General features: G+C 52.7%; 7 protein-coding genes across 7 annotated transcripts; 3 read left to right on the forward strand and 4 right to left on the reverse strand.

Annotated features, from left to right (window-relative positions):
* Positions 1–109: 109 nt before the first annotated feature.
* On the reverse strand, positions 110–2,164 carry QC761_401800 (uncharacterized protein; the record flags this gene model as incomplete). The annotated part of the gene is made up of 1 exon (XM_062878471.1): positions 110–2,164. One exon carries the CDS (start codon positions 2,162–2,164, stop codon positions 110–112), a length of 2,055 nt encoding a protein of 684 aa, XP_062731910.1.
* A 1,026-nt stretch (positions 2,165–3,190) lies between these two features.
* QC761_401810 (uncharacterized protein) lies at positions 3,191–4,514 on the reverse strand. Its single transcript, XM_062878472.1, has 2 exons — positions 3,578–4,514; positions 3,191–3,514 (listed from the first exon to the last, which is right to left on the reverse strand). The coding sequence occupies exons 1-2, from the start codon at positions 4,338–4,340 to the stop codon at positions 3,207–3,209; spliced, it is 1,071 nt and encodes a 356-aa protein (XP_062731911.1). The 5' UTR covers positions 4,341–4,514; the 3' UTR covers positions 3,191–3,206.
* A 34-nt stretch (positions 4,515–4,548) lies between these two features.
* QC761_401820 (uncharacterized protein) lies at positions 4,549–6,701 on the forward strand. Its single transcript, XM_062878473.1, has 2 exons — positions 4,549–5,698; positions 5,756–6,701. The coding sequence occupies exons 1-2, from the start codon at positions 4,928–4,930 to the stop codon at positions 6,617–6,619; spliced, it is 1,635 nt and encodes a 544-aa protein (XP_062731912.1). The 5' UTR covers positions 4,549–4,927; the 3' UTR covers positions 6,620–6,701.
* A 247-nt stretch (positions 6,702–6,948) lies between these two features.
* QC761_0062620 (uncharacterized protein) lies at positions 6,949–10,908 on the forward strand. Its single transcript, XM_062872597.1, has 3 exons — positions 6,949–9,049; positions 9,108–9,174; positions 9,244–10,908. Exons 1-3 carry the CDS (start codon positions 8,572–8,574, stop codon positions 10,109–10,111), a joined length of 1,413 nt encoding a protein of 470 aa, XP_062731913.1. The 5' UTR covers positions 6,949–8,571; the 3' UTR covers positions 10,112–10,908.
* A 1,164-nt stretch (positions 10,909–12,072) lies between these two features.
* Positions 12,073–13,874, reverse strand: QC761_401844 (uncharacterized protein; the record flags this gene model as incomplete). The annotated part of the gene is made up of 5 exons (XM_062878474.1): positions 12,073–12,649; positions 12,702–12,829; positions 12,882–13,403; positions 13,524–13,667; positions 13,735–13,874. 5 exons carry the CDS (start codon positions 13,872–13,874, stop codon positions 12,204–12,206), a joined length of 1,380 nt encoding a protein of 459 aa, XP_062731914.1. The 3' UTR covers positions 12,073–12,203.
* A 3,575-nt stretch (positions 13,875–17,449) lies between these two features.
* On the reverse strand, positions 17,450–19,330 carry QC761_607260 (uncharacterized protein). The gene is made up of 3 exons (XM_062881169.1): positions 19,056–19,330; positions 18,857–18,991; positions 17,450–18,795 (listed from the first exon to the last, which is right to left on the reverse strand). Exons 2-3 carry the CDS (start codon positions 18,884–18,886, stop codon positions 17,779–17,781), a joined length of 1,047 nt encoding a protein of 348 aa, XP_062731915.1. The 5' UTR covers positions 18,887–18,991; positions 19,056–19,330; the 3' UTR covers positions 17,450–17,778.
* Positions 19,331–19,553: 223 nt separating this feature from the next.
* On the forward strand, positions 19,554–24,856 carry QC761_0062650 (uncharacterized protein; the record flags this gene model as incomplete). Its single annotated transcript, XM_062872598.1, has 3 exons — positions 19,554–20,540; positions 20,591–22,855; positions 23,747–24,856. 3 exons carry the CDS (start codon positions 19,554–19,556, stop codon positions 24,854–24,856), a joined length of 4,362 nt encoding a protein of 1,453 aa, XP_062731916.1.
* Positions 24,857–26,412: the final 1,556 nt, after the last annotated feature.

The following is a 26,412-nucleotide window of genomic DNA, read 5'->3' on the forward strand; positions in this document are numbered from 1 at the left end:
TCAGGGCCCACATTTGTTTGCTAATTGCTTGTGGTCAACATCACCAATCAGAGCTGACATTTGTCATGATCAGGACCAGGCTTGCCATTGAATGAACAGGGAGCAACAGTCACCGAATCCCGTACAAAACAGCTGGCGGCCCGCCCCTTCCGTGTCTGACACTCTCCGTCACGAGCCCACGCATGATATTGTCATCGCATAAATAGCAATCACCCAAAAACACATGGTGAGTCGGCCCACGACGCAACACGTACGGCATCCTGCCTCGAAACAGCACGACAACCTCGTCCCCCTCCTGCATCACCGGCGGCCCGATACCCAAATGTCCTTCCCTCGTCAGGAATGCCCGTCGACCATAGCAATACACCCCAACAGCATTCCGAAACGTGACCCTCGCCTTCTCGCTCTCGGCCGACAGCACCTCATCTCCCTCTCCAGCAAGTCCAGATAAGAATGCTCCTACAGCAGCGTCACTTATCCCAGTAGCTATCTGCCTGTCCATCTCGCTCGCCGAGGTTGAGAAGTGAAACCCATCCATCGAATTGGACATGACATGCCCGACCACTGCGCCCATCGGATGTACCGAAAGCGCCTTGCAAAATGCTACGTCGAGAGGCTCGCCAGTGATATACCTCGATCCATTAGCCCCCGGGAATGGCATGTTGGGCAGAAGCTCCGTCCAAGCGCGTTGGACGGCTTCGGTCTTGGAATGTCCATCTGACCCAAAGTTCATGACATTGCTGACGCGGTGGACGACGCCGACATGGAAGCCGTCCATGATCAGGGTGCCCGGGATCGGCGAGGAGAAGGCGCGTTGGATACGGGACTGGAAGAAGTCTCCAAGGGGTGGGGTGCAGATACCGGCGGTGAAGTCACCTCCGCGGAATACAGTGACGGACTTGGACTCGAACCATTTCGGCACCCAGGAGGGGTAGGGGTCATCTGGGGTTGGAGTCGTGCGATGTTGGACATAACTGAGAACGTCCAGGAACATGGGCATCTTGCTGATCAAGAATTTAGCTAGGCCCGTATAAACCTCCGGAATAGGGCGAGTGTAGTCCGGCTTCAGAGCCGCCGGGATACCCCAACCTAGATCGGGGTTGCGCTCGTTGACAAAGTTCTGGACGCCCGTGATGGCGGTTGTCAAACCTCTTAGCCACCGGTCCGACCGTTGAGTGATGTGAGTTCTCGTCGTAATGGGCTGCAGTCCTTCGTCGCAGATTCCCAAAACTGAATAGATCTTATCCCGCAAGTCAGTCGCCTTGAACGCACGCATCTGCTCAAGCAAGTCCAGCAACGGCCCCAAGCTACCCGGAATCTCAGTCAGACGAACGTGACCGCTGTGGGCCCCTGACTGCCGCGTAAATATGAGGTACCACACGTCCAACGAGGTGTTCGTCTCGATTTTGCCCCCAGGCCTGTTCCCAAAGACGAACAGCAACGTCGAAACCAAGTCGAAGAAGGACATCTCCAGCTCTTCCGACTTGACCACCGCCACGTTGGCCACGGCGATTTCCTGCACTACCCACGTGCGGTGGAAGTACTCCCGGTCAAATAGCTTTTGGAGATTGAGCAGTGCCCCCTCTGGCAGACCACCTAGAGCATTACCCACGACGTCACGCACGACACCATCCTCCATTGCGGCGGCATCTTTCCTCAAGTCAGCCACTAGCCGACTGACATCACTCAGGACCTTCCCTGCCTCGAACGCAACCTCTGTCGCTTCTGATTCTTGCTTTAGCCCGATCCAGGCGATGACTCTTTGGCAGTATTTGTAAACCAACCGCATGTACTGCACCTGACGGGATCTCTCCTCTAGACTGGACTGGTCAATACATAGTGCGTCTATCCACAGTCGTCGCGGGGGCTGGCCTGGTGATGGTCGGAGGAAGTGGAGTGCCGCCGCGAGGTTGGGTTTGATGGGGAGGGGAAGGTCATCGAGCCAGATGTAAGTTTCCGGGTCGGCGGTGCCCCATGTGTAGGAGAGGGCTTCGTAGGGCTGGGTGGATTCGAGGTTGGTGATTGCGAGGGTGCCGTGGAAGGGTTCTGAGTCGTCCGGAGAGGGGGAAGGAGGGGATCTGGAGGAGAAGAGGGTCAGGATGCGGGTGAAGGGAGGGGTTCGGCCGGTTTTGGAGACAGGTGGCAGAGGTTGGTATTTGTACATGGTGAGCAGGTTGGCGATACTTTATAGCCGAGTAGATATGTCTGAGCCAAGAGAAATCACTCATCTATGGGAGGTGGAGGTGCCTTGCTTCACGATCGCAGGGAAACCAAGTTACAGGGTTCTAGACCTGCAAGGTAATACGGCCCAATGATAGGCCGACAGCGTTGAGCTTACCCGATACCGCCTAGTGACTCTGAACTTGCGCTTGCTAGGATATCGATATGCCTTATAATACTTTATAACACTAGCTATACACTACTTCGCCGCTAAATCGAAAGGGAAACACCTGACAATACTAAATGTGGTACAAGGACTATTCACATCACGGGGGATTGCGAGGCTGTTCGTTTGTTGATGGGTGTTGAGCGAGACGGTTCAGTCTGTGCTTCCTGACTTAGATAGGCAAAGCATCTATTAAAGCTTGCTTGGGGAAATGAATTAATAACCTGTACCAGAGGGGGGGAGGGGGAGGAAGGGTGCGCAACTATTTACCAGGTAGCGTGGTATTGATTGAGTGGGTACTGACTCTTGAAAAGTGTACGTAACATGATGGCTTTAGGAGACAAATGACTGATGTTCGCTTGCACATATATCATCTTCTGGATCGGACTTTGAGCATACATTATACATACCATCCGAGCTTATAAAGGACACTGCATTAATCATCTAAGCGTCTAAAAGACTCTGTCTAAGCTTGTGTATATTGCTATCCCAGCTTCTGATAGAAATTACACCGACATTACATGAACATGCGAATGACTGTATCCAAGCTTATATGTTTGCTATCCCAGCTTATAAGAAATAGTATACCTTTATAACCCTAGCTTTTCGACGACACTACTGACTTCATTTTACATCAGAAATCTCCCCATCAGTCGATTTTGGAGGGTGACGAACATCGAACAAGGCAGGTAGGAACAGACTAGTTTGGTACATGTAGCTCATCAAAACCGAGCCACTTTGAGGCTGGCCGTCATCAGACCCATATTACAACTTTATTCATTCATTCATTCATCATCATACAAAGCGCTATGTGAAGACGTCAAAAACCCAACTCCTCCTTCCTCGACTTGCCCCCTTGTACATCAAGATATGGAGCCTCGCCCAGGGAACAAACACGGTCGCCCGCTCTCGGGTCGTTGTAGTCATATGTCGCACAATGCCAGGTGCTCCTGTTGTCCCAGATAGCGACGTCATTCTTACTCCATCTGAATCGTACTTGGGCATCGTGGTTCTGTGTTACCATGTTGAAGAGGTATTTAAGGAGGATATCCGATTCGTCTTTTGTGACGCCGTTGATGCGCTTGGTGAAGCCCTTGTTGACGTAGACTGAATTCCACCCAGTAACGGCTATTACCATGAATGTCAGTTTTACGCGCAATGATGTACACAAATAAAGATGTGGAAACTCACGATTTGTCCTTATAACAGGATGCACAGCAGCCAACTCAGCCCCTTTGTTCAACGGCGACCCTCTCTCGCACTCCCTCAGCGGATTCCCCAAATTCCTCGCCTCATCCAAAAAGAACTTGGCGTCATGTGTGGCGGTCAACTTCTTGAGCATCTCCCTCATCGGCTCTGACAGACGATCATAGACCTCGTATCCGCTCGCCCAGAGGGTATCACCGCCAGTGACGGGAAGGGTGTGGATCTTGAGCATGGCGTAGTCACTGGGCACAGGCTCAAAGGTGATATCGCTGTGCCATGCGTTGGAGGCATACCTACTGACGTCGGAGAGCTGGTGAGTGAGACCGCCGCCCTTCTTTTGCTTCTCCGAGGAGATGACGCTGATTTGGTCGCCTAGCTCGGAGCCCTCTTCTGTCAGGGGGTGCACGTGAAGGCCAGAGGTGGAGGGGCAGCCGGCGAGGGTGGTGAGGCGGAGCATAAAGTCTTTTAGCTCGTTTGGGGTGACATCTTGGTTGCGGAGGAAGACGACGCCGCGGGAGGAGATTGTGTATGCGAGGTCGCGGAAGAGTTGGTCGTCGGCTTTGAGGAGGTCGCGGATTTTGAGGGTGGGAAACTCGCGGCCGATGGCGGGGGTTGGGTCGTTGTGTGAGTATTGTTGGAGGGATCCAGAGTCGGAGAGCGGTTTGGTGAGTTGTGGTCGGGCTATGCCATGGCCACCAAAGATGGTGGCGTCGGTCTGAGACGACGTTGATGTGATAGCGGACGGCATGGCGAACGAAGTGGTGGTTCAAAGCACGGAAAAAGGCACAATCACATGTAGATGGGATGGAAGCAAGCGAAATGATTGGGAATGTAAATATTGACAGGCTCGGGTTTCTTATTAATATGCAATGCACAAGCAGCACTGGGAACCATTCGGCCTCAGATACTCGTTCAGGATGTCGCTAACCACCATGCTTCGACGCTTGGACGAAATACTTGGCGGCGGAGAAAATATCGGAGAATTGTGAATGGCGTCAACCGGCGCTAAGTAGGCGAATGTCGAAGCGACCTCCCCATCTCGGCCGGCCCCGCACCCGGCATAATCGGTGTGGTGATACTACCTCTTGCCAACATCATGACGCCATCGCCGTAGCTGCACACCGAGAGGCCTTACCGACTTCAATTCTCCGCTCGTTTCTCCGCACGCGTTGCTTGTGATAGCCTCAACATGTAACGCGATGGCGGGGACCAGCATCTCTAAATAGTGACCCCCATCCGCATGTTATCGGTCGCGATGGTTCATCTTTTGATCACCCGTTCCTCATCTCATTCCATTCGACCCGAGTTGTCTGCCTGACAACAGGTCTCTCCAACATGGGCAAAATCGACGACATCGAGAACCACACCAAGGGTTCGCCAACAGCGACCCTCGACCGCGGTGACAGCCACGACGGCAAGGCATCACTCAAGGGGTCCGAGCCTCATGTCGGTCGCTCTGAGCTGAGCGATGTCATCCCTCCTGATGATGGCTATGAGGGAAAGCACCGGTGGGATCCATTGGCGACATGGACCCCTGAGGAGGAGAAGGCCGTGGTGCGCAAGACCGACATCTGGTTACTCTCCTGGCTCTGTGTCATGTTCTTCGGTCTTCAACTTGACCGTGGTAACTTGGCAAACGCTCTGGCTGACAAATTCCTGGACGATCTCAACCTCTCTCGCGACGACCTTAACAACGGTAACACCATCCAGTTGGTTGCCTTCTTGAGTGCCGAGTTCCCTGTTCAGTTCCTGACCAAGCGTTATGGTTTCCGTTATGTCCTTCCGGCCATGATGTTTGCGTGGGGAACTGTCTCCTGGGGTCAGGCATGGATTCACGACCGGGCAAGCTTTTACGTTACCCGTGCACTTATTGGTGCTTGCGAGGGTGGTTTCATTCCGGGGGCTATTCTCTACGCGACCTACTTTTACACCTCCTCCGAACTGTCGACTCGTCTGGCGGTGTTTTGGTCGACTTTGAACGTTGCACGAGTCATCTCGGCTTTGTTGGCGGCTGGTATTCTCAAGATGCGTGGTATTGGTGGCCACCCGGGGTGGTTTTGGCTGTTTTTGCTTGAGGGTCTTCTTACTGTTCTTCTGGCTTTCATCGTAAGTTCTGCCCATCTTTTAAAAACCCCCTGTCAGTATTCTAATCGATGTTACCAGTCTTTCATCTACCTTCCCGCGGCTCCCACCAAGACCACGGGCGTTCTCTTCCGCAAGCCTTGGTACACTGAGCACCAGGAGGTGATCATGGTCAACCGTATCCTCCGTGACGATCCCGCCAAGGGCTTGACTCTGCTCAACGAGCCGGCCACCTGGCAAGACGTCAAGGCTACCTGGACAGACAAGTCTCTCTGGGGACTCTTCTTCATCGGCCTCATCGCCTACATTCCCGCAACCCCGGTCCAGGGTTACCTCACTTTGACCCTTCGCGACCTCGGCTTCACCGACAGCTTCGAGATCAATATGCTCACCATCCCGTCGGCCGTCCTCCAGATCATCACCATGCTGATCCTCGCCCGGTCGAGCAAGTACTTCAACGAGCGGACCTTCCACTGCTTCGTGGGCGAGTTCTGGGTCATGCCGCTGCTCATCGCCTTGATCACGCTGCCTGACGGAGGTCGTGAGTGGGGGCGGTATTCGTTGATCACGCTCATCAGCGGGTACCCTTACTTCCATCCTATTGTCACTTCTTGGATCTCGGAGAACACTTTTGATGTCAAGAAGCGGGCTATTGCGGCGGCGACGTACAATGTTATTGTGCAAGTTGGTAGTCTGATTGGCAGTCAGATTTATCGCGACTACCAGAAGCCGTATTATAAGATTGGTAATACCACGCTCGTGTCTATCAGCGCGTTGGCTTTAATCACATTTGTTGTTCAGAGATTCGTCTTGGTTGGACTCAATAAGAAGAAGGAGAAGGAGTGGGAGAAGATGTCGAGGGAGGAGCAGTTGGCTTATCAGAATGATGTGACGGCCAGAGAGTTGGATGGGAATAAGCGGTTAGATTTCCGGTTTGTATACTAGAGGGACACCAGTACCAGCACCGGAGATGTCTTGAATGATAGTTTTAGGGTTACAAGTTGACACCAGACATTATTGACCTACCTGGTACAAGTTGTGGATTGCGGTATCCTGAAACTTTAGAATGTTCACACTTTCGCCTTCTGGAAGATGAGAAGTTTCTATACCTGAACATGTGTGTCTACATTTTGATCACAAGTGAGTTTAATGTCACCCTGCCATGCACCTCGGCAATGTGCCGTTTGGAGATAACTGTTGCTTCCCATTGGCGCCATTGCGCCATTGTGGGGTTAGATTTTCCAACGTCCAACACCAAGATACTTCAATGTCATGTTCCCATGCCACTTGGCTGCAGAGCTACGGCAATATGTCTCCTGGTGGCACGTCACGACCCTCGAAGCAGAGGAAGATTGGTTCTCGATCTTGCGATGCTTGCAAGATCCGGAAGGTCAAGTGTACAGAGACAGCCCCCTGCCAACGATGTCTCACCGCCGGCCTCGACTGCACCTTCAACAAGACCCAGTCGACGAGAGGACCCCGAAATCTGAGAACAAAGACCTTACAGCAGATCCAAAATGCCACACGAGCTCAGCAACCAGCCTCAGCACCTTCACATATCCCAGAGCCAAGTTCTTCGTCGAGCACCGCGGACCCTTCCAACATTTCGGTCGAATCACTCGTCGTTCGACTGTGCATCTATCGACTTCGCCTCTTTCCAGTCTGGCCGATCGTGGCTGTGGAACAGGTCATTGCAGCCCTACACCGCGATTCCGATGATGTCGGAACCTACACCTTGGCAGTAGCCATTGGTGCTGCAACCATGGCCCAGTTGAAACTGTCCCGGTTTAAAGACCCAAACATCACGGACAGCCTGTCTGCTAGCGCTCTCCACGAGGAGTGCCAAAGGAAACGGCGGACCCTTAACGCTGCCTCTGCCAGTCTGAACAGACTTCAGACATCGTTCTTTTTGCACATCTACCACGAGAACCAGATTCCTGGCGGTGCCGAGTCTTTGTTGCACTTGCGCGAGGCCATCACGGTGGCACAAATCATGGGATTACACCGGCCCTCCTCATACCTAGGACTACCCCCATCCGAGGACCGCCTTCGACGCCGCATTTTGTGGCTGCTGTTTGTTACAGAGAGAGGAGTGGCCATGCTACACAGACTTCCAGTAGCATTGACTTCCGCCGAGAAGTTCCCGCCACTGGACACCATCAACGAACCCGACGACGGACCACACGTGTTGCCGGCATTCAAGAAACTGGTCAACCTGTTTTGGATCTTCGACCAGTCCAGAGCCTTTGACATTCTTCAAGATGCGGCAGACGACACGGACGGCTCCTCATCACCCAACCGCGAAGCCCTCCGAGCCCTGCAACAGCGCTTACAAGAAGCACGACTCGAAACTGAAAATGATGCAAACGACATCCAGAAAGCGGACATTTCCATCACAAGACAATGGATGCAAATCCTCATATGGCGCGCCACTCAAGGCCACGCATACTGGTCCTCCGACGACGCCTCGGCAAGCCTTGCTGGGCCCATTCAGATAGCCCAGCAGCTACTGGACGACATATCAAAGCTCCCCAACACGGCCCTGGAAGCCCACGGCCCAGGGATAGAATTCAAAGTTTACGAGATTGCAAGTGCCGTGGCAGACTCCCTCAACTACTACACAGCCCCTCGACCAGGCGACATTCTTCTCAGATTACAAAGATTCCTAGCCACCTGCCGCGGCGGAAACATCAACCTGCTAGGCCTCCTAGCCGCGCGCATCGCCCAAGGCCAAATGTCCCTATCCATCCCACGGCAGTTGTTCGACCCAGCCCCGCCCTCGGTTGCTGTCGAAGAGAGAGCCACCGACGCCGACAGCGACGAACCACCACCCTCATCCCCATGGCTCTCCCTCGTTGCCGCGGCTGAACTCGAGCAGGAGCAGTCCTTGTCGTCTTATGCTCAACAGGTCGGCCTGCTCGATAATCACGACTGGCTTCTTGCTCCAGAAAGCCCCAACATCTAGCTGCGAGCACGTCATTGATACGGGGGATGAGGTGAATGAAGTCCAAAGCGGAGCAGGTCCGGGGCCGGGATCGGCCTGTGGGGTTACCTTGCTCTACCGAGGCGGGGGTCGTTGTCCCTTCAGCTGTTACAAGTCTTGGCTAGACTCGATCTGGGACTTTCTCCGAGATATTCTCCGCTTGGGGTTTGGGGGTAAGAAAGGATGGTTTTTGTGGTCACGTCAACGCTGTCAGGGAATTACTTTCTTTTTTTTTTTTTTGGGAGAGACGAAGCGAAACGACACAGTCAAGATGGCTTGGGAAGAACCACGGAAGACGGGCATGGTGTATCGCCGTTTGGGCAACTCTGGATTACACGTCTCTGCGCTTGGGTTGGGAGGATGGCTCACGTTTGGGGGGCAGGTTGAGAATGGTATGTTTGGTTCAAGTTGGGATTTGGAGTAAGAAGGAAGAGCTGACGGATAAACTAGAGGGCACTGTTGCTTGCTTGAAGCAGGCGTATGATTTGGGTATCAACTTTTTTGACACTGCGGAAAGGTAAGAACCACACACAAGAACGTCTCTGTGCTCTCAGCCCACGAAAACTGACCGAAACTGTCTCAACAGCTACGCCGGAGGCCAATCCGAAGTCGTCATGGGCCAAGCGATCAAGCAGCTCGGCTGGAAGCGCAACGACATCGTCATCAGCACCAAGCTCAACTGGGGCGGCCACAATGGCGAGGTCCTCGTCAATAACCACGGCCTGAGCCGCAAGCACATTGTTGAAGGCCTCCGTGCCTCCCTCCAACGCCTCAACCTCGAATACGTCGACATTGTCTACGCCCATCGCCCGGACCGTCTCACTCCCATGGAGGAGGTCGTTCGTGCTTTCAACCACGTCATCGAGATCAAGGGGTGGGCGATGTACTGGGGGACCAGCGAGTGGAGTGCTGACGAGATCGCCGAAGCATGCGGCATCGCCAAGCAGCTCGGGCTTATCGCGCCGATTGTTGAACAGCCATTCTACAACCTCCTGCACAGAAAGAAGGTCGAGGGCGAGTTCCAGAGGCTGTACAGCAGATTCGGTCTTGGATTGACGACGTTCAGTCCCTTGAAGTTTGGTCTGCTCAGTGGAAAGTACAACGATTCGCCTGATACGCCTCCACCGGGGAGCCGTTTTGCCAAGGGCGACGACAAGTTTGTCAATTACATGAGAGACAACTACGGTAACAAGAGCTGGCAGGATGATATCGAAAAGGTGAAAAAGCTCAAGGTTATCGCCGACAAGGTCGGCATTCCCCAGTCAGAGTTGGCTCTGGCGTGGGTGTTGAAGAATCCCAATGTTTCGTCTGTTATCACTGGCGCGTCAAGGCCGGAGCAGATTGTTGAGAATGTCAAGGCGTTGAAGAGTATGGCTTTGTTGACGCCAGAGATTATGAAGGAGATTGATGAGGTGGTTGGGAGTGTTGAGTTGGATCCAGCGAGACAGGACTAAAGAGATGAATATGTGAATGATGACAAGAGATGAACAACCCCTATTTTGCCCCTGTCGCGACATTGGGCTGATCTCAGACTCGGATTCTGAGCCCGAACTTTTACGGTGCCGCTTCTTCTGGTTTAGCTCAGCCACATGGCTTGCTTCGGGAGCCAACAGGCACCGGAAGCGCAGCGAGCCTCCTTATCTCATCCCAGATTTCAGCTTCGACCAGGCATTTGATGTCAGCAAATAGGTCGAGTCTTGGCAGCTGAGCGCAAAGTGGGAGGATTCGATGCTCATGCCTGACAGATTGGGAGTTTGATAAAGTATCAAGTGCCCTTCTGCTGGCCAAAGGATATTTCCCCTATCCAGTCTTTCTCTTACATACCTATTGTCTTACTGGAAAAACACGCACGGTCCATGAGCGTAAAGACATCCATCACCCTCCACGACCAGTCGTAAACCAAACCACTGCCTATCGAAGAAGACACTTTCAACGCTCCAAAACAACTCAAAATGGCCCAACACTCCCTCTCAGCCAGCTTCACAGTCCCGCCAACCCACCAAAGCACCAACCACACCCTCGACCCATTCGTAGTGTCACTCGCCGGTATACCATCAGAAATGTTGGACGGAGGGTTCTATGCCGAGGCAAAAATTCTCGACAATGACAACAAAAGTCGGGGGTATGAGATTGTTCAGCATGTCCGAGATTCAGGGGCAGTTACCGCGAACGAGGGGGAGACTGTTCACTTTGTGTTTCGGGGCTTGAAGGCTCCAGCAAGGGAAGGAAGGCATGAAGTGCGGGTTGGCGTGTTTTACAATTTGGCTGTGGGGTCTGCTGTGGAGGTGAGGAGGGAGGTTGTTTTTGGTGGACAGTGCGAAGAAAGTGGGAATGAGGCTGTTGCGGAGAAGAGTTGGGAGGGGAGATTGGTGTTGAAAGTGTAAGGTGATAGAGCCTATACTACCGGATCTAGATGAAGACGTCAAATAAATAACTGAAAAGGAAAATAAGTAGGTCCGCCAGGGGACTGGACATACATATACAAAATCAAAAGCTGTCTTTTATTGGAATCATCATGTCTCTCCCCATAGCACCGAAAACAACACCGTTTTAACTGTCACCCATTCATGAACCTTCCACAGCCAAGGGTCCCCCAATCGCACCATCCACACCCATCCCTTTTACTTCACCCTCTTCCCCCCCCCTTTGTCCCCCACCCCCACCCTCTCTCCCCTCACTCCCCTCCTTATCTCCCTTCTTCAAATCCTCGCATTTCAAATTCCCCTCCCCACCCCCATTGCCAGCAGTCAACTCCACCACCACCTTGCCCACCCCATCCACCACTCCAAAAAGCCCCCAAAAAAGAAGAAACGGCCAGAACAGTGTCAGAATAAACCCTACTGGCCAACTGACAAACCACATGACGTGCCCCCTTTTTCTTTTGTTCTCGGGAAATAGAGTGAGAAATTGTCGATGCCCCATCCGGAGCATGCAGAGGGTGATAATACCCTGGAAGACGCCCCAGACGATGAGGAGGATTTGCCACCAGACTATGCGGGTGTGGGTGTCTTCTTTTAGGAGGAGGGCTGACATGTGGGATTTGGGATGTGGTGGTGGTGGGGATGGTGACTTGTGGGTTGATGGGTGATGATGTGGAAACAAACGGTTTTGGCGAAGGGGTAGATGAGAGATAATTTAAGTGGAAAAGTTAAAATTAAAAAAAACCCGGACATGCAAGATAATATAGAGAAGGTAAAATAACAGGCGTTGGAGTTGTTCAGTAAACTGGACGTTGGAAACTGAAACTGAAGAGGTAGCTATCAAGCGGGATCTACTTTGTGCTGTGTCAGGTTTGACTGCGCCGCAGGTAGCGAGCCAATGCCACAATGACATGCCCTGTTGCTTAGGTTTGTTGTGTCTATTGTTGGTGGGCTTGGCGAGGCCCCAAGGCAACCGTTGGCGCTGTATTTACATGATGGTTCACCAGCTGACTAGAAGTTGAGCATCAGCAAGGGGTATCCGAAAAAAGTAAAGGAACCGTCTTGAAAGGTCAAGTGTCGTAGGCCTCGGCAAGGACGACAGAAAGAACCACAATATATCGAGAACCTAAGATGTATCCTGACAGACCCAGCATCCGGCATCATGGGCGATGACATGCTTGAAGTCAGAACCTGCTGTAGAAACATTGTCTCCAATACTAGCCCACACGCCCGTGTCATAAAGTCGGCACACTCCAGAAAGCTTGTCCCAGACTGAGCTGGAGCAACCCGTAGCGCTAGCACAAGCCGCAGCACATCTCGCAGCTGTAGTTTCTGTCGAGGTGACTGGCCTGCTTCCAGATGGCACCGGGAACCCCCGGATTCCACATGCTAGGGCATCGACATCCGGATTCGAAGCTGCCGAGCAAACTCTGGACGGGCGGTTTCGTTGAATGTAGAGGTTCAGCTTGTCTGAGGCACCACAAGCTTGTCCTCCATTCCCAGCACAGGGCTGGTTGCAACGGTCGGTGATGATCTCGGACGACAGGGAGTTACCAGTCCAACATTCCCGTCCTGAAGAGTCCCTTGTCAGTTGGTTTCGGTTAACCCTGGAGAAAAGACCTACCAAACTCGACCCCAAAATACTTCCAATTCCCACTCTCAGCCCTCTCAGCACATTTCTCCAGCGTCATATCCGCAGCGCTATTCGGTCCGTTGGCCAAAGTCCTCGTCCCATTAACCCGATCACGGTAGCTGTTCCTCCGTCAGCCCCCATCCTGCCACACAAAAAACACACAAAACTCACCACCCAAGATAATCATACCCCCCAACCGGATCCCCATCCCCCCTAGCCCCATCCCTCTCATAAACCGTCAAATGCCCCCCCCCACCACAAAACCACCTCCCGTCCCCCTCGCAAACCCTCCCGCACCTCCTCCCAAACGTCTTGTAGCTATTGTCAATCGTCGCACCACAAAAGCACTCCCTCCCATACTCCACACCCACCCACCTCGCCTCAGCCCCGCACATCCCCGCACATTTCGTAGGCGTCATATCGTTACTCGCACCAGCAAACTGTCTAAGAACACGATCAGGTGTGAAATCGGCGAAACACCCCCACCAGTGGAAACCCTGGACGGGTTCGATGCCAGGGTTTTGAACAGTGGGGGGGTCGCTGTGCTCGTAGAACGCGGCGCGGGCCGAGCCGCCGCATGTGACGCCTGGTTCGTCGCGGCAGAGGCGCCAGCAGTCGCCTTCGGTGGCTTCCCATTCGGATAGCTGGGGGATGTACCCCGTGGTGGTGTTGATTGTTATCGAGGGGGCGCAGCTGGGGTGGGCAAGTTGTCAGAGATACCTAGGCGTAGGTAGTAGGCAATGCAGGTGTAAGGGGGGATGGCGGTTGGTAAGAGAGGGGTTCAGTCAGGGGGTTGGAGAAGTGGAAACTTACAAACATTGCTGATCCCACAGAATAAAATGCCGCGATGTTGAGCAGGCTGCCGAGCAGGGGATGATCCCATTGTCGGGACGCCTGGAAAAGGCGACGGTGAGGTTGAACGAGGTGGGGGAGGATTGCCAGTTTATGGTTCCAAAGCTGTCAACGACGGTGTAGGTATGTTAATCGGGGGAACTTGGAGGAGAAAAAGAATGGACACGCCTACCAGCCGGAGTACCGGACAAAGCTCCCCTGCTGACGAGTGCTGAGCAAATCGGTGTCTGCTCGAGCATCATGGGCATAGGCTGAAGCCAATGCCATGACTATCAATTGGAAGGTGAGCTGCAAAAAAGAGACGGTAGGCATTGTGGAGCTGGAGCGTGTCAACAACATGATCGACTCTACCAGAAGGGAACTTCCCTACGTGGACCAAAACGACTGAGCTGATAGGATCCCGAGGTATTTATCATGGTTTACCTACCATGCTGAGAGCTTCCATTTGTTCTCGGATTTCACCAGTGGCTGTTGCGGCTGGGTTCTTTATCGATCCTCGACCTGCATCATAAAAGGATTGCCAAGCACATCAATTTCCACAAGCAGCGGCTGAGCAACACGCACCAGTTCGGGGTGCATTCTTGTTTGGGAATATATGACATCCGTACTACCTCAGTTTGGTTTTCACGAGTGGCTTTGCAGACCAAGACTTTGCTTGAGCGAATATTCCGTCGTGTGATCTGATCGTCCTCTTTGAGGATGGCATGTCATGAATGAATGCAAAATCCCATAGCCTTTCCTACATCAAACACACAAGTGACACAACCTAAACTCACCACAAAAACCACAAGCATATCATGTCTCATCAACCCGATAGTCGTCCCGTGTATCATGCTTATTACGGTGCTTCTTATCCCACAGTAGCTTGCACAACCAACCCCCGTGAGTCCGTCTCAATCTCTCTGCATTCCAGAACACGTAACCCCTGTCTGACAAGAGCTGTGGAATTACGTTTCCATATATGTTGCTATACCTGCCTCCCAGATCTCAGTCCAGACCAGATTCGGGGGAGGATCCTTATCCCCATCCCGACTATCCCTCACCAAAACGTCGCCCACAAAAGGTATGGGATCCCGTCTGCCCTACTTTCAATCCCGTTCTGTTGGGTGACGACGGCAGTTAGAGCGGCGTGCGGAGTCGTAGTGCAGTCCCAATTCCAGTCTCTGCAGGGCGCCATCTATGACGATCTGAGGCTGAGTGGCGACGACTAGGTCTTCGTGCGCTTTATGATCGTCTTGTTTGCGATCCATCTTGTCTAACACAATACCGAGCAATCCAAGGCCGCGGGAAGCCGTCCCAACCATGTGCTCAATCCTTTTGTGTGCGACGGGGCCTATTTCGGTGAGGCACGGCCGTGCTGAAGCCTGAAAACCCACCATTTTTCTTCTTCGAGGACCAACCACGCACTCCCGCTCCCGACCGGCTGCCAGGCAGTTGAAGGCTCCATCGGGAGAGGGTGGGCGTGGTAGATGGTCAAATCGTGGGTTATCAGGGTGCAGATCTATAGCGATACGGGCGAAGGGTTTCGCCGTACCGGCCCACAGCATAATATATATGCATCGAACCTCTTTCATCTCGAAAGCCGTAATGCTTTATACAAAAGGCATGATAGATGTTGTGATGAGCCGCCAAGCGAGTGCCAGTTGGCAGGGCGATAGGCTGAATAGGGTCCAAACCCAAACAGATTACACATGAGCTAATGGCGGTACATGGCTCGCGTGAGACCCAGGGCTTCGGTGCTGCTCAACAACTTGCTCCCTCCGGAAGTGCTTCGTCATCTTGGCCTTGGGGGAAAGTGGCTGTCGCCGGTAAGATATGCGTAAAAGACATCTGCGGCGTAGATGTCCAAAGTCACCAACAGCCATTGTAATATCGGAATCTGGACATGGACGATTTCCATTTTCCGTTCTTGGACCTGAGCACTCGCCGCTTTCCCTGAGCAGAAGTGGAGAAGCCCTGAGCAGGGATGAGCAAGGTCTAAGAAGGGTGAGCAAGGCCCTGAGCACGTTGAACCCACCTGAGACCTGTCAGAAGTACGATGCACTCTTGTGAAGGTAAATATGATGGGTGTTGCAACTATGTGATTGTATTGCTTCTGTCTTCTCCTTTCTGGAGTTGCCAGAGAACCTCTATTATATCTGTACCTGATGGCAATGTTGGTGGCAAAAGGTACCATGTCCAGCTGAACTTTCCTTCTCACTCAACTGGTTATGTCAGTTCAGCTCTCCCTCAACTTTATTCAGCTTGGCTGACCAGAACCCCTTTCTATCTGACAAGACCAGGCTATACTGAAGGTAGACTACGGCAGAGCTGTTTCTGGAGCGTATACCTATTCTAGGGTAATTGTTCTTAGCGCTGCAGGGGGGCTTTTGGTGGAAGTTGCTAGAACATAACCCTGGCTGCACTAATAACTATTCCGTTTAGGGTAGGTGTAAAAGTTATGACAGGGAACCAATGTCTGTGTTAGAGTCAGAAACAGCTTACACAGCGTAGTATCCACGCCAGGAACAGTTTCTGCGTTAGTCTAAATCAGACAAGTCGTTTCCCTCTAAATATCGTTCCTGTATCCGGGATCACCGAAAACTTAGGTTGTTCTTAACTTGATCGAGTACTGTATGGAAGATTACATTTTCACGCTAGTCATACATACCTGCCTAACGGAGCGGCTAACTAACATATCGAAGGCTACCTTTTTGGTGGGTCTGTTTAGTTCCAAGAGCCATTTCTGGAGTGCAGCTATTCGGTTTAACAGGTATTATAACAAAGATCTTCTGCCTTTGCAGAGTCAGAAACAGCTTCTATATACAAATCATTTAGCCTAAGGCAGCGTTAGGATCATGACATGAAATCTCAGCCTCTGCTAAAGCCAGAAACGGCTTTTTTCATTTTGCCTGTGTAGGCAGCGATGGTCTGCCTTTGCTGGAGCCAGAAACAGCTTCTATGTTTGACTTAGGCAACAAGGCATAGGGAATCGCTGCCTCTATCGAAGCCATAAATAGCTTCTAATGGCAATACACAACAAGTCTGTAGGCGATTGTGGATGAAACCACGCTTCCGGATTCTTTAAGGCTATTTCCCTCGTGGATTCTCTTCTTCTTTTGAATCATCATCCGCTGCAACATGAAGGTGTTAAGGAGTGTGACGAACCCTTGATTAGGCCCTCTGAGAGAGATACTGGGTTGATGTCACGATTTTGACACTGTGAGTGGAGCTCGTCCAATCATTGAGAGTCAGGAACCAACCAATAAGAGATTGATCATGGATTTGGAGGAATGATCAATAATCAGGATCACTGATCTTTTAAATTATCCATAATCAGGGGCTTGCCATGGTCTAAATATATGGAGGAACTAGATAGCTTATAGATAGCTCCGCAATATACAATACAAATACTGTATAAGTGTTAATCAGGCATTGTGAATACATTGAAACAAGTCTATTATTGTGCACCTTTTGGCTGCACCGAACCATCCATCTAGAAGCTACCTTCAACTGTGTATCCCTTTCAGAGGTTCTGGATAGGGGTTAGTCACAGTTGATATCACACGTAACCACCAACAGGCCTTAGCCACGACCAACAGCACAGTAAACTGCAAGTCCTGAACCAGTCGTGAGAAATAAAGCGAGCAAACAAGCCACAGGCGACATGGGCAGACGTATTACTGGTTCCGCCGCTCGGCGGTCTGGATAGGCAGAAAAAGGCTATCGTGCTGGATGCAGTTTTTTCGAGCTTGGCGCTTTTCTTTCTCTTGGTGGACTTCTTCCATTGGAAGAACCCCTGTACAGAACCTCTGAAAGGGATACTCGGTCGAAGGCTACTTTTGACAATTAGTTCGGTGCAGTTAAACAGTGCATAACAAGATATCTCAATATAAACACAAGGATACCGTGGATACAAGCTGTGATTGCATACTGCGGAACTATCTACAAGCTATCCAGTTCCTCCGTATATATAGACCTCAGTCTTCCCGGATCATTGCCAAGCCTCTATAATCCTATGTTCAGATCGCTGGATCATTGCAATAATCCCATAATCCATTTCCTGGATCGTTGGATTATCCCTATAATCTAATGATCCGTTCCTCATTAGTCCGTTCTTCTGATCCCTCTGATTAATCACTCACCGTCCCGAGCCCCGCAGAACTGTGGGTTGTGACATTACCTCGCTAGTCAAGAAGCAGTGCCATCAACTGATACCCGGGCTAGAAAATCTAATCTAGACGGAAGCCTCCGGCTCAGCACCAGATATAGTGCGGTTGAGCGCCGTGCGGCTGCGCTGTCCTCTGAGAAGCGACGGCAGGTCCTTGACGAGATGGAATAGCGCGTCTAGGACCACCAAGCCGAACGCGCAAAAAGGACCTAAGATAGCGAAGATGGTAAAGCCGTACGACGCCTGCTGGAAGGCGGCGTTTTCCTTAAGCCGTTCCGTGGCGAGGCCGACCTGCATCGCGGTCAGCACCAGGGCGATGAAGACGGTGGCAGTAGTTATCCAGGTGAGGTTATTGCGGAGGAGGCTACCGTAGTTGTGCCGACCGCGGAGGTAAGGGTTGAACAGTGGGAGGCTGGTTAAGCGGTGGATGATATTGATACGTGAGAGACGGAGCTCGGCACGCAGGAAGCGAGGGTGGACAACATCTAGCTCGCGCTCATAAATTCGGAGGAGCTCTCTGGCCAGGATCTTCCAGTCTGCCCATTCTAGTGGCTTGTCATCTTCCCTGTAAGGCAAGAGGTGCTTTTCGTTGGCGATATAGAAGTCGCTCTCCGACGATACAAGACAGGCGTAGGTGTAAAGGAAGCCGAGGGCGACTCTCCGTGGGATTCCCCGGCACGTATCCGCCGGAGGGTCGTGGCAGGCGCAGGCATCCGGGCATTGTAGGTTGGTGCTGCAAAAAGCTGGATCGAGGAGAAAGCGTGGGACGGGCTTAATGAAGAGCTTCCCCTTGTTGTCCCAGAGGAGGTGCAGATCCATCCGGTCGGTGATAGTGATCTCCCGACCTATGGCGACATGAGAGTGCAGCGGCATGGCGGGACGCTTTGCGCCGGCAAACCATAGGTGCTGCATCATATCAGCTAGGTCCCCGAGAGAAAGCTCCCTCCGTAAGAAGGCCGGTATGTCCTTCGCCGGGTTACCGACCGCGCGCCTTCCGGCGGCCTCGTGGTAGTGGTAGGTAGCCGGTAATATATCCGTAGCGGGCTTCTCTTTCTTCTTCTTCCCGAGTACCTCGGCTTCAAGCTATATACGCATATCGTCAGAGGGTATAAATGCTTGAAGGCCAGTAGGGCTGCTAACGCACCGGCCAAAGCAAGTAGTCTGGTGGAGCCATGTGGAATGCGGGAGGGAGCGACGGGAGCTAGCCAGTCGTCGGGTCAGACGGGTCGGACGGGTCGGCGCGTCTGTCTGCCTTTAGCAGCCGGACTCACGCAGGGTACTGCGCGCACGCTGTTAGCTAAACTCGCCCGGCCATAACTCCAGGGGAAGCTCAGCTCTGTTACTATATCGTGTCTCCACAGTTTCCACGTCTCACGCGTTATCTTGACACAATTGGGAGCTTTTGGAGACGCTCGTTCCTTGCTTGTAAAGGCGATAGACGGTGTTTGATGGTCTGCCGTTTGGTTGCGCTCCAAGCGGATATCCCAATTGCGTCGCGACTAATGAGGCGAGACAGCGTTGGCCGCAACCGCCATTGGCGTCTGGCCCCGTGGATCGAAATGATTGGACGTGGACGCTCCTTGGTTTCGAACGTGCTACCCAATGCCGGTTAAGCGCGAATCGCCAACAGTTCAGCTTCTAACACCAGGCATTTGGACATTTGCCCCCCAGAAGCGATCGGTATTAAACGCTCTTGACTTACTTCACCATACACACCGGCAACGAAGAACCTCCGATTGGGAGCAGTCCCGCCAACGTTCACCGAAGCACAGCATCCGCGGCGCGGGGTCTTGTCCGTACAAGCTCCTTAGCCTACCTCTGCCTCTGCCTCTGCCTCAACAATGATTCCCGTCAACCTCAGCCAGAGCACCTCTCTGCCCGGATGGACAACTGTCCTTTGTCTCCTGGTCGGCGCAACTGCCGCTTGTCTTTGGTTCCATTTCCCGCTTACGCGTTCCACGCGGGCATTGTCTTCGGTGAAGCCCACTTCAGATTCCACACGGTCCGCTCGGCCAGGCATTAGCCTCCGTCAAGTCAACCCTGACAAGAACGAGGCAAACACCGACATCGACATCATTGCCATTCATGGCCTTGACACAAAGTCGCCGGACACGTGGGTATGGGTAGACCCCAACGACCCCAACAATACCGTTAACTGGCTGGCCGACCGGCGAATGCTCCCCAGCCGAGTGGGAGCAGCTCGCATCTTCACATGCGACTGGCCTGCCGACCTACGTCAGCAGTCGTCAGTTCCCACGACGCTCCACGAGTCTGCCCAGTCTTTGCGTGACAGCATACAGCACCTAAAGGTGAATACGACAAGGCCCATTCTCTTCATCGCATCGTGTCTTGGTGGTATTATCTTGATAAAGGCTCTCGAGATTGATCATCAGCACACTAAGGACAACGCCGATTCGCCTTCTCTTACAAGGGCAACACGAGGCGTCGTCTTTTTGGCTACACCTTTCCGAGGCACTGCGTTCAAAAACATGCCTAGCCTCCTATTGAAAGCCCTGGCCGCCCTGCAAGACCAAACAGTGACTGCACTGATTGATTACACACTGGGCGCGACCCCCGACCTCGACGAACTTACGAAAGGGTTTATAACGCTAACGAAGAACCACAACTACCAAGTAGTCGTGTTCTGGGAAGCGAGGAATACCGTTCTTCTCCGGAAGTTTCATCTGGCTTGGATTGTGTCGACATGGATCTTACTGGCGTGGCTAGTAGCTCTGACATCAGCTTGGCTGCTTGATTTGTTTTCACCTTGGCTACTCGTCTTTTTCCTCCTTTGGTTACCTGTGTTCTTGTCTTGCCAACCACAGCTGGTACGTATCAAAACATTGACTAGTCTAGCTGCCCTCCTAATGCCTACTAGCTGGTCGATAAGTCCTCGGCAACCCTATCGGATTTTAAGACGCAGCGGCTTGATCGACCCCACGTCATGATGAACAAATTCGCCCACAGCAACTGCACAAATGAGTGCAAGAAGGACTGCACGGAGAGTGATGATTTCGGCCATGTGTCCCGCAAGATCGAGGTAATGCTCAAGACCATTCGTGAAGAAAGTCCACTCGAGCAAGCAGACGGTTGGATTCGCAAAAGACACTATACCCAGGAGAAACTGAAGATTGAGCGACTGTCGGGCGATACGTTGTCCATGGATCGCTGCTACATCAATCTCGCCATTATCGGGGAGCCTAGAGAAAACTCAGAGAAAGCATCGGAAACGGACGCAGCACCTCACAAATCCCCGTTCACACTCACCGCTCGGCTGAAGGTTGAGACGCCGGAAAAGAATATTCAAGTGGAATTGTCGTCTCTCTTCGATCCGCGCAAAGACTCCGAAGGCCAGACGACAAACCCAAGAAGAATCTTAATCCATGGACGCGCCGGGGTCGGGAAGACTACCCTGTGTAAGAAGATGGTCAATGAATTTATCCGTCGTTCTGGAGAGTTTCGAAAGTGGAACGAGTTGTTCGACCGCATACTTTGGGTGCCTCTACGGAAGCTCAAAGGATGGTCATCTCCGCCATATAACCTCGAGGGATTGTTTTGTTATGAGTATTTTGACCAACACCTAAACTGTAGCATTCTTGCTAAGGAACTTTTCCGTACAGTTGACAGTAATGGCCAAAAGACTCTGTTTATCCTTGACGGTCTTGACGAGATATCTCAACTCTTGGACGATAATCACCCGAAATTCTCTTTTCTTAAACACCTGTTAAACCAACCTAGCGTTATTATTACATCCCGACCGCACGTCTCGCTCCCTAGAGGAGTCCATTCTCCAGACCTTAAGCTGGAAACCGTTGGATTCTACCCGGCTCAAGTGGTCGAGTACCTTCGAGCGACATTTATTGATGCGAAAACGGTCGAAGATATTCAATCGTACCTCCAAAGGCATCAGCTAGTCCAGGGTCTTGTACGAATCCCTGTTCAGCTGGATGCTCTCTGTTATACTTGGCATAGTTTCGAGGATAAAACTATGCCGGGGACTATGACCGCGATGTACAAAGCCATCGAGGAAAATCTCTGGAAGAAGGATATTGTGAGACTGGAGAAACGAACGCAGCGTCAAGTACGCGTCGTTCGCCGGTCCGAGATCAGTAACTCTGCCGAAGATGAGGTTCAACTTCTTGAGATTCTCGCATTTACTGGCATGCAAAGCGATGTTATCGACTTTGAGCCAAGACATCGCGACGCTATTTCCGAGCAGTACAATCCCACTGGGACGAACTTCGTCCTTGATGAGACGCTCGGACACCTTTCTTTTCTACGAACCTCAGACCCTTCATCAAAGGACCGCGATCGAAATTACCACTTCATACACCTTACCTTTCAAGAGTATTTTGCAGCACGGTATTTCATTCGACAGTGGAAAGCTAAACAACAACTCAATTGTCTGCAACTCAGCGGTGGGAATCGTAATTATATCGAACCTGCCACTTTCCTTCAGGAGCATAAATACGATCCTCGCTACGATATCTTCTGGCGCTTTGTCGCCGGCTTACTTGATGCTGACGGAGAGGCACTTGGCTTCTTCCAGACGATTGAGGAGGAGCCACGCGACCTCCTGGGTCCTACGCATCAGCGCCTAGTCATGCACTGCCTAAGCGAAGTCGAGCGGAAGGAGTCGAATTTCACGGGACTTCGAGCGAGGCTAGAAAACCAACTGGCACAGTGGCTGCTGTTTGAATGCGACTTTATGGGGAGTTCCATGTTAGCCTGCGAAATGGAGTGTCCAGAGCAGGTTCTGGTCAGTACATTAAAGCAAACATCTGAAGGTACAAGATCGATTTTTCTGGACTCGCTATCCAGACGAACAGCAGTGCCATCCAGTGTCATAAATGTCGCATCTCCCTGGCTGAACGACTGCGCTTCTAAACGCCTATGTATTGCTGTCTTGGGTCTCCTAAGGCATCAGCATAATGGCTTACCGGAGACGATCCTACAAGGCATCGCAGCACAACTCAAGGATCAGGAAGGGCACGTGCGGCGGGCAGCAATCAACGCGCTTCAAGGGCAAGTCGACCTCCCGGAGGAGATGCTGCAGGGCATCGCAGCAAGGCTCAAGGATCAGGACGCGGACGTACGGCGGGCAGCAATCGAGGCGCTTCAAGGGCGAGCCGACCTCCCGGAGGAGATACTGCAGGGCATCGCAGCAGGGCTCGAGGATCGGGAGCGGCTCGTACAGTCGGCAGCAATCAAGGCGCTTCAAGGGCAAGTCGACCTCCCGGAGGAGATGCTACAGGGCATCGCAGCAAGGCTCAAGGATCAGGACTGGTACGTACGGTTGGCAGCAATCGAGGCCCTTCAAGGGCGAGCCGACCTCCCGGAGGAGATACTGCAGGGTATCGCAGCAAGGCTCGAGGACCAGCACGCGGACGTACGGCGGGCAGCAATCCAGGCGCTTCAAGGGCGAGCCGACCTCCCGGAGGAGATACTGCAGGGCATCGCAGCAGGGCTCGAGGATCGGGAGCGGCTCGTACAGTCGGCAGCAATCAACGCGCTCCAAGGGCGAGCCGACCTCCCGGAGGAGATGCTGCAGGCCATCGCAGCAAGGCTTAAGTATCAGGAGTGGCACGTACGGTTGGCAGCAATCGAGGCGCTCCAAGGGCGAGCCGACCTCCCGGAGGAGATACTGCAGGGCATCGCAGCAGGGCTCAAGGATCAGGAGTGGCACGTACGGTTGGCAGCAATCGAGGCCCTTCAAGGGCGAGCCGACCTCCCGGAGGAGATGCTGCAGGGCATCGCAGCAAGGCTCGAGGATCAGCACGCGAACGTACGGCAGGCAGCAATCGAGGCGCTTCAAGTGCGAGCCGACCTCCCGGAGGAGATGCTGCAGGGCATCGCAGCAGGGCTCAAGGATCAGGACTGGCACGTACGGTTGGCAGCAATCGAGGCCCTTCAAGGGCGAGCCGACCTTCCCGAGGAGATGCTGCAGGGTATCGCAGCAGGGCTCAGGGATCAGGACTGGCATGTACGGGGGTCAGCAATCAACGCGCTCCAAGTGCGAGCCGACCTCCCGGAGGAGATACTGCAGGGCATCGCAGCACGGCTCAAGGATCAGGACGCGCACGTACGGCAGGCAGCAATCGAGGCGCTTCAAGGGCGAGCCGACCTTCCCGAGGAGATACTGCAGGGCATCGCAGCAAGGCTCGAGGATCAGGACGGGCTCGTACGGGGGTCAGCAATCGAGGCGCTTCAAGGGCGAGCCGACCTCCCGGAGGAGATGCTGCAGGGCATCACAGCACGACTCAAGGATCAGGACTGGTACGTACGGTTGGCAGCAATCGAGGCGCTCCAAGGGCGAGCCGATCTCCTGGAGGAGATGCTGCAGGGCATCGCAGCACGACTCAAGGATCAGGACTGGAACGTACGGTTGGCAGCAATCGAGGCGCTTCAAGGGCGAGCCGACCTTCCCGAGGAGATACTGCAGGGCATCGCATCAAGGCTCGAGGATCAGGAGAGGCTCCTACGGTTGGCAGCAATCGAGGCGCTCCAAGGGCGAGCCGACCTTCCCAAGGAGATACTGCAGGGCACCGCAGCAAGGCTCGAGCATCAGGACGCGGACGTACGGTTGGCAGCAATCGAGGCCCTTCAAGGGCGAGCCGACCTTCCCGAGGAGATACTGCAGAGCATCGCAGCAAGGCTCGAGGATCAGGAGAGGCTCGTACGGTTGGCAGCAATCAAGGCCCTTCAAGGGCGAGCCGACCTTCCCGAGGAGATACTGCAGGGCACCGCAGCAAGGCTCGAGGATCAGGAGAGGCTCCTACGGTTGGCAGCAATCCGGGCGCTTCAAGGGCGAGCCGACCTCCCGGAGGAGATGCTGCAGGGCATCGCAGCAAGGCTCGAGGATCAGGACGCGGACGTACGGCAGGCAGCAATCGAGGCGCTTATAAATCAAGCAGAGTTATCGTTAAACGTCCTCAGCCCATATGTCAAATCCTTTTGCAAGGCTTTACTACAGAAGAGCTTCGAGAAGCATCTATACTGGCACGCTTCGGACCGTGGTTTTATAGGGGTTAATCTTACACGTATTTCTTTACGTGGTAGTCAACATGAAGGGAAGGAAGCGGTGAAGCTACTGTTACAGAATGGCGCCACCACTGTAGCGATGGAGACAGACAACCGCTACTAAACTTAGCTGCTGAGAACTGGGAGGAAGCAGTGGTGTAGCTAGTACAGCCAAAGCCCTAAAATAGCACATTCGTTTCCCACGTTATATCTGCACTTTTCTCCTTTTCTCCTTACTGTTTCTCTCATATTTTTTAATCATAGTATGCAACCAAAAGGGTCTTGGAGAATGTATAAATATATACTTATGTAAAAATTCTAGCATCTTCTAGATATTCGCTCCTGATATGGTAATGACCTGCTGATCCCACTTTTATATTAAGTACGACGTGCAGTATTTCAACCTATGTCGTCAACTAAGTATCATCATTCGAAAAGATTTACTACGCTACTAGTTGGAATGGGTCAGCAGAGCGGCAGCGAGGGAAGGGGGCTTGTTCGAATGCGTTATTGTGAGGGGACGGAGCAAACGACTAGCTGCTTTGGCTGTACGTGTGTTTGGTCCAGTTTAACCTAAGACGAAGGAGTTGAAAATGAAGGCTAATGGAAATGCGATTCCAAAGACCCGACGACTAAAAGACAGTTCAAGTAGAAAAATAGTATAACAGAGTTACTGACAAAAGTCAAGAAACAACAGCAAAGGAAAAGAAAAAAGATGTTCAGACAGCCCTGCCCAAAGTGATGAGAAAGCTGAAAATGGAGGAAAGACATACCCGATCCTCGAACGCCAGATCCCTCGCAGTGTGCATTTGCAGACGCTGCAAGGCCATTCGCGCTCGGTCCTCGCCGTCGCCTTGTCGCCGGATAGCCGGCTGATCGTGTCGGGCTCTCGCGACAACACGGTCCGCCTTTGGGACGCAGCCACGGGGCCGAGCGGCTCCTCCCCCAATCGGGATAGAGACGCTTCTTGGCCGTCCCTATTTCTTTTCCCGTCGACATTGCAGCCACGCGCGTGTTTTCTAAAGGTTTTCTTAAAAACAGCGGCTTCACTAGGCCCGCCTGTTGCTACCTCGGGCCATTCGGGAACCCCTCGTCCGCGACCAAACATTCCCGGAATAGGCGGTACGCAGGTTCCCAACCGCTTAAGCACCCTAGAGCGCTAAACAAAGGTTGGCCCCTCCGCTGGAGGTATCCGATAACGGCAAGATCCCATACATTCTGCATGCTATTAGAGACATTCGGGTTGGGTCAGCAAATCAGATAGGTTTGATGTTTAAGATGCGAAGTCAAGCTGCTAGAGCACGAATATTTCGTGAGAGAGCACTTTCATAGGAGTCCTGGACTAGCGTCATAGAGCAAGCTTATAAGAGTACCATCAATAGTGAGTGAGGAAACTATTAGCAGGGTGAGGCAGACCATAAGCAACCCAGAGCAGCCCTGAGCACGGTGAACAAACCCTGATCGATCCCTGAACGAGGTGAGCAGACTCTGAGCAGTTTCTTACCGAGGTAAGCAGACCGGAGCCGAAGATGAGCCAGTCCTGAGCTCCACCTAATTCAGGACAAATAAAGCGGCGAGAAGTCACATAGCGAATTATGTCCAGATTCCGGTGGTATAACACGCATTATTATTGGATAAATACTGGGTCCAACAAATACTGTTGCAGGTAGACTGGACAGG

The sequence above is a fragment of the Podospora bellae-mahoneyi genome, chromosome 4 (genome assembly GCF_035222275.1).
Source record: "Podospora bellae-mahoneyi strain CBS 112042 chromosome 4, whole genome shotgun sequence".
Taxonomy (NCBI): domain Eukaryota; kingdom Fungi; phylum Ascomycota; class Sordariomycetes; order Sordariales; family Podosporaceae; genus Podospora; species Podospora bellae-mahoneyi.

Coding starts and splice junctions, on each gene's coding strand:
- QC761_401810 (XM_062878472.1), bottom strand. CDS start 4,340: ATGCCGTCCGCTATCACATCAACGTCGTCTCAGACCGACGCCACCATC. Junction 3,515..3,577: donor TCCTGTTATAAGGACAAATC/GTGAGTTTCCAC, acceptor TCATGGTAATAG/CCGTTACTGGGTGGAATTCA.
- QC761_401820 (XM_062878473.1), top strand. CDS start 4,928: ATGGGCAAAATCGACGACATCGAGAACCACACCAAGGGTTCGCCAACA. Junction 5,699..5,755: donor CTGTTCTTCTGGCTTTCATC/GTAAGTTCTGCC, acceptor CGATGTTACCAG/TCTTTCATCTACCTTCCCGC.
- QC761_0062620 (XM_062872597.1), top strand. CDS start 8,572: ATGCTCAACAGGTCGGCCTGCTCGATAATCACGACTGGCTTCTTGCTC. Junction 9,050..9,107: donor TGGGGGGCAGGTTGAGAATG/GTATGTTTGGTT, acceptor CGGATAAACTAG/AGGGCACTGTTGCTTGCTTG. Junction 9,175..9,243: donor TTTTTTGACACTGCGGAAAG/GTAAGAACCACA, acceptor CTGTCTCAACAG/CTACGCCGGAGGCCAATCCG.
- QC761_607260 (XM_062881169.1), bottom strand. CDS start 18,886: ATGGCTCCACCAGACTACTTGCTTTGGCCG. Junction 18,796..18,856: donor CAGACTACTTGCTTTGGCCG/GTGCGTTAGCAG, acceptor ATGCGTATATAG/CTTGAAGCCGAGGTACTCGG.